At 42.6% G+C, this 10,000-nt stretch overlaps 3 protein-coding genes and 1 long non-coding RNA gene across 4 annotated transcripts in view; 1 reads left to right on the top strand and 3 right to left on the bottom strand.

Moving 5' to 3' along the window:
* Positions 1-633, bottom strand: part of h3f3c (H3 histone, family 3C) — a 2,375-nt gene extending 1,742 nt beyond the window's left edge. Inside the window, 1 exon segment of the mRNA XM_047013728.1 lies at positions 526-633. The gene's annotated coding sequence lies outside the window, so the exon portion shown is untranslated.
* A 1,045-nt stretch (positions 634-1,678) lies between these two features.
* plekhb1 (pleckstrin homology domain containing B1) lies at positions 1,679-4,908 on the bottom strand. Its single transcript, XM_047013725.1, has 6 exons — positions 4,473-4,908; positions 3,527-3,679; positions 3,285-3,384; positions 3,033-3,072; positions 2,706-2,793; positions 1,679-2,254 (listed from the first exon to the last, which is right to left on the bottom strand). The coding sequence occupies exons 1-6, from the start codon at positions 4,507-4,509 to the stop codon at positions 2,121-2,123; spliced, it is 552 nt and encodes a 183-aa protein (XP_046869681.1). The 5' UTR covers positions 4,510-4,908; the 3' UTR covers positions 1,679-2,120.
* A 1,622-nt stretch (positions 4,909-6,530) lies between these two features.
* On the bottom strand, positions 6,531-8,919 carry LOC124462154. The gene is made up of 2 exons (XR_006955417.1): positions 7,932-8,919; positions 6,531-7,762 (listed from the first exon to the last, which is right to left on the bottom strand). It is a non-coding gene; the product is annotated as an uncharacterized LOC124462154 (long non-coding RNA).
* A 284-nt stretch (positions 8,920-9,203) lies between these two features.
* The window catches only part of LOC124462159 (F-BAR and double SH3 domains protein 2-like), a 2,461-nt gene continuing 1,664 nt past the window's right edge, over positions 9,204-10,000 (top strand). Inside the window, exon 1 of the mRNA XM_047013735.1 lies at positions 9,204-9,215. Within this exon, the coding sequence (XP_046869691.1) occupies positions 9,204-9,215 (12 nt within the window). The remainder of the gene's footprint in view (positions 9,216-10,000) is intronic.

Here is a 10,000-nt window from a genome sequence, read left to right as displayed (position 1 = left end):
ATCCAATCCGATCGTCAATGTCGTAGTCTAGGACCAATCGAGTCATTTTGTGCAGTCCATAGGGGCGGGTGGGATGAATGTAGTCCCGCCTCTAACCGCAAGATTATGGCGGCCTCAGATGGAGGAGCAATCGAATGAGCCTACCAATGTTAAGGCAAAGAGCGGGACATAAACTTTTAAAAATCTCTCAAAAACTACAAAATAAATGTGACATCGAATATTAGGATATCAAAGTAGACAAATTCAGGTATCCTAAAACTCGCTTAGAGTTGCAGGCGAACGTTTGTTTACATCGTTTGAGCGAAGTAAAAATGCACATGAAAGTGGAGCGGAATGTTCTCTCTGCCTGAACCAGTGGAAGTAGAAAGCCCCTTTCTCTGGCATCGCGGCAGTCGATTCTCCATTTCTACACCGTAAGAATAAAAGCCTATTTTGATATAAAATTAAGTTTAACAAATCAAAAACTTTTATAAAACGGTGATTAAGTGTTTTAGACAAAAATATATGGTAAAATTGGGAACTTACCTGGAGTGAATACACACGTTTTTTCGTTGAGAAATAAATGTTATGGTTGTCACCAGTGTCAGTATTTACTATCTCTCACACAATGGAAGCTGGGAGTCCAGAAGGAAAATGGCTGCCGTGTCAATCATCCGTGTCCCATAATGCAACTGAATTAGAACTGTTTTGATATTTTGCGGAAATATCTAAGTTGTTTTTCGGTTGTTTTTCCTTGAGTTTTCTTGAGGCGATCTTTGGATGTTTACATATTTAGAACGTTTACGTTTTTCTACTAATGAGATTATTTTTCTTACCTATTTTTGTAGGCAATTCTAGAGTGGATTTACTGAGTTGTATTTTACCTTAAGTTTTAAGTGCTCACTCACACTTTATGCAGTATGCATGTTAAATAAGTGATGACTTTCCTAACTCGACTTTTATTATTCATAACAGTTTTAAAGGAAAATATAAGACAGTTGCAACATTGTCTTTAGACATTCTAACTGAGTTATCACTTTATAGGCCTGCCCTGGAAGATAAAAGAAGACACCTAAAACGTTTTGGTTGTGTCAGACATTTTCAGCCATGTAACAGTGAGGTCACGTATTCTGACGACAGCTATAAAAATAAATGACCTCTTGTGTCCAGGTGACCTCCCTGTTACATGGCTGAAAATCACTGACACCAATCAAACCATCTCAGGTGACTTTTATCCTTGCCATGTATGGGAAGGCGTCAGATGGCTGAGCGGTTAGGGAGTCGGGCTAGTAATCAGAAAGTTGCCGGATTGATTCCCCGCCATGCCGAATGACATTGTGTCCTTGGGCAAGGCACTTCACCCTACTTGCCTCAGGGGGAATGTCCCTGTACTTACTGTAAGTCGCAATGGATAAGAGCGTCGACTAAATGTAAATGTAATGTAAATGTACTATAACCAAAAGACAGTCACTGATCTGGTCAACAGCTTGACCTGAGCACATATAGCTGGCGTCACAATATGTGACCAGTGTTAACATCTTGTTTGAAGGCTATTTTGAACAATACGTGCACCGTTCAAAGTAGCCTACTCATGAAATGTTCCTGTCCACAGTACTCTGTCTCTCCCTAGTGGTGTTCTCAGGGGCCTCCTCTCAAACAGATGATGCTTGACATTTACTTCGTAAGAATCATAAAACATGGGTTGATACATTTTTAATCTCTAAAGCAAATTGGCAGTCAGAGACCATGACATGTTACACAACTTGCTTAAATTAGCATGCGGTCCCCTTGGCAACAAACCTCAGGCAAATTTAGAATATTTTTGTTTTTGATACACATTTGATAACCAGACCAAACTGTACAGTACCGAGGACAAAACATACACAATCTATTTACAAGATATTTCCTCACATATCCAATTTTGGGATGGCTTCACCATAAGAAGGATGGTCGCCTATTCACACTATTCTCAACAGAAGAAAAAAACACACAATCTGAGAGATAAAAATAAACATGTTGTAGCCGTGAGGCCAATAGCAGCATCACTAAGTAGTTGCGTCATACTACAGCATCCCTGGCTGTCAGTTCATGTTCTCAAGGAGGGAGGCCAGGGAAAAACAGGCGGGAATCCAGAGGTTCTTTCAGCAGAACCAAAACGGCATCCAGAGGAAAGAGCGCATAGCAGCTCCAGCCGCCATGCCAGCGAGCATCCCCAGAACAATCTGCTCTCCGAAGTTATCGTAGGGGTCCCTCTGGATGATCACGTGATGTGTACCTGGGTGAGAGGGGAACCGCATTACTCTCAGGTGTGGACGACGCAATGCAAGTTTAATGGAACGGAAGCAAGGTTTCCTAGCGTTACAGATTATATTACAGATAGTGAAATACAGTGCTAAATTTTGATTATTAGTTGTTATTTAGTTATATGATGAATAATAGCAATCATCCTATGGGACGGTTTATGATAATCAGTGAACATTTAACTTACACGAACATTTTATCCAGAGCGATTTACAGTAAGTACAGGGACATTCCCCCTGAGGCAAGTAGGGTGAAGTGCCTTGCCCAAGGACACAACGTCACTCGGCATGGCAGGGAATCGATCCAGCAACCTTCTGATTACTAGCCCGACTCCCTCACCGCTCAGCCATCTGACTCCCCAACACATGACACAAGGGGGTCATCGGTTTTACACGTTTGTTGTGGATGTCCAAACGTGTTCTTACCTGAACCAGGCGGGAGATTGACGGTGTTGTGGCCGCAGAGCGGGACAGATTGGTATGAGTCATCGTACGGGTCATAGGTAAACACCGCCTATAGTTAAGGAAGATTAACACCTACTTAGCATCGAGCAACCTCTGAATCTCAAAGTCGATTGCAATGAGTTCTAGAATGTCCTATTTAGAACTAATTACAATGAAAGAAGAACCATTTATAGATTTTTTAAATAAAGAACGTTCGCAGAAGCCCCAATAAGTAGATTCTCTCATTAAAATAGTCTTATATGTAGTGCACTGTAGCACCTCAATGTGAAGTGTTACTCATTAACTTACTGGATTTCGTTTAGCCTCCATAACAGTCAACTTCCATGCTCTGTGAGGCCAAGGAAAGAGACAACGAATGGATATTTGTCGCAAACAGCCTATATATGGACATGTATACATGTATGTTAAACACTAAACAGTCTGAATGTGTTTAATGAGAGAGTGAGGGGGGAGAGAGAGAGAGATAGAAAGAGGGGTGAGGGGACAAGGAGAGGGAGATGTATACAGAGAGAGAAAGGAGATACTAGTAGGTGGTCTTACAGCGCCTCATCTTCACTGTTGGCACACGCGATGATCTGGGAGCCATCTTTCAGCTGGATCACTAGCAGGTTCTCTCTAGGGTGACTCTCAGGAGGAACAGCTGATCAAAACACAACAAGTTACATGCTTGCGTGTACACACACACACACACACACACACACTCACACTCTCCCTCACAAGAGGGAGACAGAGATAGACAGAGGTATATAACCTCTCTCTCACACACACCACACAGAACCCACCTCCACACTCCAGACCGATCATCACCTCCACACAGCTCGTCTTGAGGTTGACTCTGTGTTCGTACTCGCGTCTGCTCTCCAACTTGTAGAAGACCAGACTCCCGTCGATCCACAGGTCACACCAGTTCAGCTTCCAGCGCTTGAGGACGGAGCCTGAAGAGAGGGGCGGAGAGTGGACAAGGTGATGGTGGACAACTGTTAATGTCTGACTGTCCAAGGAAAGTGTGCCGATAAAGTTTTCCATACCATTCCTTCTACTCTAGTCAGAATATAGTCTGATTTGGGATGCTGGGTTATCACAGAATGAGGTGATGATTGATTTAGAGTTAAGGAGCCCACAGTCATTCCAAGCGGCTCCATGAAAAGATTATTCGGGCATCGTAGGGCTTTTTTCACGTGCGGTTGTCCCATCCACGTCCCATCCAAACATGCTTGTCTGTTTGTGTCATACATTCAAAGGAGTGCTGCCCTATTGGTTGTCTAATTGCCCAGAGAGTCCTTGATTGGGTAACTCAGATAGTTAATTGGATTAAGGATGAATAGAAGGCGGATTGTAGTTTCATAACAGTGAGCGTTTTCACATTCCAGAACAATTCCATTCCTCCAGTTTGTTTTCTGCCACTGGCTCATTCACTTCATTTTATGTAACTTCTACCTCATAAAGTCATCCACTGTTAACCAGGACATAGATCTCAAAACAAAACAAAGACAGTGTGTGAATAATAGTGTGCATGAATGCCTTTCCCCCCTCTTCTTGTCTCCGACAAAATTGTTCCTTTGGTCTTGCTTATCTGTTCAGGCTTTAGGCATACATGTGATATCTCGTCAACTCTGTAATTAGTTTTCATCTGAGACACTATATATACCACATTTACCGTACATTAATCATTTTTGTTGACATGATGCACTGTATACCCTAAATGATAATAATATCAAAGCGACTTACCCTTTCTCCATAGCAAGCCTGATTTAAGCAACGCCATAGTTCCAAAGTGGCAACAGAGTTGCTGTTTCGCAAATAATCCAAAGAGGAAATCTGGAGTGGAGTTAGAAGCGTTAGTGTTCACAAACCAAGATGGACAACCAAAATACCCTCTGAGGATTTCCCTGTGAGGAGCTTGAATTTCTGGAAGCTGACTGCAATGGCGTCTTTGTTTTGTCTTGAGAGGAGACAGTGTGGTCTAATCCAGAAGTGAGAGGCCTGACCTGCTGGATAATTCGGGATTAGAAGCCTGGATTGACCACACCTTCTCTCTCTCCTGACTCACCTTCCCTTTTCTGCCCATGATTCCTGTTTCTCAAACCTGCCTAGATCTTTTTATCTGTCTTTAGTGGCTTTAATGTATCAAAGAAAATATTGACTTTGTTTATGTAGTTATCATACAGACACACACACACACAAGTAGCACTGCTACCCCCAAACAGTCACCTTAATCCATCTGTGGATTAACCCTAACTGTTTCACTAGGTCGCTCGTGTCATAAGAAACATATCCTACTTTCAGCACTACACTCATCTGTGTCATTATCAAGCCTGTTACCTGTCTCACACATGAAATGCAGATCTTTTGGGCTAAGACATTGGCAAATAAACTAGCGGCCCCTTCATTTATGTTTGATCTGTGTGAGATCAACATGGCTTTAGACTTCCCTAGAAGACTCCTGGCTGTTTAGAGTCTGAAGTCAGTGATAATGACCTCTTTTCTGACAGTTATATCACAGTGACTCGGCTATGCTGGAGATGACTAGAATAGCTGTCTTAATTTTCCCTGTGCACTAAATGAATAAGGTTGGCAAAAAATAAATGACAGAAAAGATTACAGTGATAACTACACCTGAATTACTATATTTTCCTCCCCTGGTAGTTTATTACATCGTGACAGTAGAAGGGCATATACATTTATATGTTAAAATATTAATAATATTGTTCAGAGGTACATAATGATAAACAAACCATAACCCATCAAATACTTGTGAGCAAAAAGAGGTTTTTCAGAATCTGCCATAAACAGGAGCTTTTTCTTTTTTCTTTATTTTATGTTTTCTAGACTGACAGTACACGCTGTAGCCACTAGATGCTGTCCACCATAGATGACCTTGACTGTCTTGCACCAAGAGTACAGCTACTGTGAAGATCATAATGTTCACAATATGACAATAACAAATAATACGTTTGATTATGTGTGTGATTGGGGTTGTAGCAAGATTAAACTAATAATATCAACAATGTGGATTCATATTGATATTACAATTATTTGTATAATTTTTTTGTGTTCTTTAATCAGTCACAGATGGTTTATGTAAATCAGATGGGCCTATAACCTATTTAAACTAAACACGAACTAAATACGTTCACTCATTTCTCACACACAAACCGTTATAACCTAAACCATGAGGGAATGTTATGTTTTATTCATAGTGTGCCCTCTATAGTAATTTAAGATGCCTCATTTACATTCAGCCCGTCATAATAGTCATAAGCAAATACATCATGAATTAGAAAACTAATATAGAGAATAGGCCTATTTTAATTATATTCATCAATTTTGAAACTATGAAGATGGGTCCACGCTTGGAATATAATTATAGGTTCATTTGCATTTACGTATTGTATATTTGCTACTATTCAGAGTTTGTAGATGGGCATATAAGATTTAGATAGTGAGCTATTTGTGTAACATATCATACGAGGTTGCATTCTGCAATTTAGTTTTGTGAGGACATATTGTTATGAATATTTAACCTTGACATTTCTAAATATTTCCAATATGGCCTACGGTCTTCAGCCCATCGTTTCCGTATGGGGAATTTAAATTGCCTAAATTTTTACCGCTCGTTACAAAATATGAAGTTGGAGTATTGAGTGTGTGGTTGATTAGACAAGGCCTAGCAGTCCCTCTTCGACAATCGTATGAGAAAGTAAAGGTCCTCCTCTTGTGTTTGCAATCTTTACTGCCCCCCTCCGTCGCCCCTGCTTCTCGCTCTCAAAATTCCCATCCCCCCACTTTCTGTGTGTGGATGTCGATGCTACCAACGTCGCTCATGAGAAAGCAGCGAAGCGAACCTAGGAGAAAACCGCCAGCATTGAACAAGGCAAAATAGTGACAACTCGGGACCCTGCACTGAATCCAAGACAAGCCACAACACTATTGAAAATCCCTTCGGATATTTGGTGAGTAAGATTTTCCCAGATGTGTTCCTAGTTTGTGGACAGATGTTGCCGTATAATGTTTAATGCAATTGTCATTTCAACACGTTAAAAGGATAGACGGAGACTAGGCTATTTAAGATGGACACACGTTCCAAGAAATAAACGAGGGTTTACAAAACATGACAAATGCATGTCAAGTGTGAAACAAAATGGGTTGGTGTGTCTTTAATGTTACTGCAGTGTAAAACAGTTCACAGACAGAATCTCAAGGATGCGTTATAAAGACGTGACGGGCAGACTGTTAGTGCGGTGGAATTACCGCCGACCTCTTGTCCCGGCTATATTTTCCTCCTCTTGCAGTTGCAGCTCTGCAATTCGCAAAGAGACGTGCGGCTCAAAATGGTGTCGGGAGTTAGACTGTGTGACCATTAAAAAAACTAGTGAAATTCTAAGCACAGCAATTATTTCCACAACTGAGTCCACGAGCATAGCAGGGGTAAAACTATCGTTTCGATTTGTTACATCCGCTGTAATGGAGGGCAATCTTTTGTAGGATATTTCAAGACCTGACGTTTATAAAGACGCACTGTACATGCTAGTGTGATAGCTAGTTGGGAAATGTTTTGTTCGTCAATGACTTTTCCCATTTGTGGTGATGTTGCGTTTTTCCTTTGGAGAATGCCGTAGCCTCCTATTAGCCTATGGCTAGAATAGCTAATTTGATATAAGCTAATTATTAGTTAATCGTTTTTGTGGCGTAATGATGATATGACAACAATGACAAGACAAAGATAACGTATATAATATAGACGAGGCTTTTATTTTCATTTGAACCATAAACACGTAAATAACATGAATAATAATAGTATTCGGACACAACTCGTCTTTTCATTCTCATGTTTAGATTCAGCATCCTACAACACTTATAAAATGCCTGGAGATAATAAAGAGCACAGATATAAGCATCACATTCAGAGATCGTCCTGTCCTGTCCTGTGCAGTCTTGACATCTTTAGCACGACCTAAACACCATCTTCTTCTTTTTCGGTCGTCTCTCCGGACAGCCAGAATTGCACCATGCTACATCTGAGGATAAGCTTTGTTAGATGCGACCAAATCCCAGAAGCTGAGAGTAAAGAATCCTATACTACGTCCCCGATTTAATCCCTGATGTCATTTGAACGGTCGCCAAATCCACCAATATACTGTTACAGGGAGGATAAAATGTGATTATCATCGTAGATTAACCACTTACACGTGTATTCATGTGCCATGTGGCGGTGGAACCCTAGTACACTCCAGGCCTCATGGAACCAGCTATGTTGCTTTACCCTCGAGCTCAACGCACTTAACCAGCAGCACAAGCACTCACAAAGAGGTTGTGCAGGAAAGAATGACTGTGTAGGAGAGGTTGAGAGAGATGAACCAACATGCCCAGGGGCGATCACAGACATAACTAAATCCCTAGCCTCCATCGTTCTGTCTTTGAAGATACCACAGAGATTGAGATCATTCTTTTTCCTCCCTTTTCTTCAAATGTTTTATGTATCACTTTGTGATTCTCGTCGTGTGTGTGTGTGTGTGTGTTTGAGAGGTGAATCTTGTAAGTTGACATGACATTAGCTAAGGCAGGTGAAAGTAGTCTTTGTTATTGTATATTTATAACACTACTGTCTCAGTTGTTTCTGATCCAAAGCATGTTTGGTCGTGAAAATCCCAGCAAAAACAGCGAGATTTCCTCATGGTAAGCCAGGGGATTATGGGAGTTGTAGTTTTAGCTGCACGTAGTCGAGAGTTCAGCTACGAAAGCGAAAGTCGTAGCAGACTCGCCGCTCTTCCTACCCACAGATCTCACGTTTCAGCAGGTAAACATCCCAGTGTGGACAAAGACGTCGGTGACGCGCAGGTTTCTTTTCACGACACGACGTCTGCGTACGTTGCTGTTAGCTCTGCCTGTCTCCAGAGGGCAGTGACAAATCACCCCTGGAGAGGTGACGGCTCCCAATTAACTGTTGAGACGCACCTGCTCTGGTGTTAACGCCGCAACGTTGCAAATGGCCTCTCCTGTCTTCTTTTTCCCCCCTCCAACGCCTCTTATCTCGGTGTTTAATAAACACTCCGTTGACATCAAACCAGCCCTGATGATGAACAGGAATGTTAATAAAGGCTTTTGTTAGAGCCCATGCAGCAAGGAGGATTGGCCTCAGGCCTGTAAGCGTTTGTGAAACGTGTTGCTTTGGCGTCGGAGGGTGGGTGTGTGGAGGAGGGTGGAGGGGCCGGGTGTGTGGAGGAAGGGTGGAGGGGCCGGGTGGGTGTGTGGAGGCGGTGGATTGGCTCAGTGTCTGAGGAGAATCTGAACTGCCTCTCACCTCAGCTGCCCCAGGGCTGCCCCTCTCTGGGATGTAGGCCTCCATGCTGCTACACACACACCCACACACACACACATACACACACACTCACACACACATGTGCAGAGCTACATGCATCAAGCACAACGAGACATCTTGGACACGTAAGTGGTTATGATATGCCCTCGCACGTACACACTCGCACTCGACTGACACACACACACACACACACACACACAGTGTTCATAGAGGGGGAGGTTAATCTCATTCATCTCTGAAGACCATTGGGTGGCAATCGACTGATTATTTATCTGAGGGAGATATCAACCCAGAGGTGTTTATGCTCCTAATGAGACTAGAGAGGAGGTAGTCCTGGGTTCGTCTGACCCGGCTCTGTGGAAGACTTCTCCTCCATACAGCTCAACGAGAAAACCTTTCTTTCATTCTTTCTTTCTTTCAAACACCCTGATCTATCTCTCTCATCTCTCTCTTTCTCTCTTATCTCCCTATTTTCTCTCTATCTCTCTCTGTTTATCTCTCTTATCTCTCTCTCTACCCCCTGTTTCTCCTACACATGTTCGCGTTAGCTCAGTGTAGGTAACGAAGCGACAACAGGAAGGATAGAAAGAGGGTATAGCTAGCCTATCACATGGCATCTGTACCTGAGCTTGTGTGTGCAAATGTGTGTACGTACGTATGTGTGTGTGTGTACGTTCGTATGTGTGTGTGTGTGTACGTACGTGTGTGTGTGTTAAAGTCTGCCCTCTTCGTTTGTTGTGTGTGTCTGGAGGATGAACTGACAGACGCGGGGGGAGGGGGGGGGGGGGGGAGAGCTCAGGGCTGGAATGCGCAGTGCCTTAGAATACATGCAATGGAATGTCTTGCAGGGTTTGTTGCATGTCTGAACCCCCCCCCACCCCACACCAAGAGACTGTTAGAGGTGCGTTCAAGACTGAAATAAACCCCCAATGTTCTC

The sequence above is a fragment of the Hypomesus transpacificus genome, unplaced genomic scaffold, assembly GCF_021917145.1.
Source record: "Hypomesus transpacificus isolate Combined female unplaced genomic scaffold, fHypTra1 scaffold_201, whole genome shotgun sequence".
NCBI classification, from domain to species: Eukaryota; Metazoa; Chordata; class Actinopteri; order Osmeriformes; family Osmeridae; genus Hypomesus; species Hypomesus transpacificus.
Note: the sequence above shows the minus strand (reverse complement) of the source record. Positions and strands in the feature narration are given on the sequence as shown.

What these genes read in the sequence shown, in the direction of transcription:
- plekhb1 (XM_047013725.1), bottom strand. Translation starts at nt 4,509, where the DNA reads ATGGCGTTGCTTAAATCAGGCTTGCTATGGAGAAAGG. An exon ending in AGGCTTGCTATGGAGAAAGG is followed by an intron (nt 3,680 to 4,472) that starts GTAAGTCGCTTT and finishes CCCTCTCTTCAG; the next exon opens with GCTCCGTCCTCAAGCGCTGG. An exon ending in CAATCTCCCGCCTGGTTCAG is followed by an intron (nt 2,255 to 2,705) that starts GTAAGAACACGT and finishes CCTCTCACCCAG; the next exon opens with GTACACATCACGTGATCATC.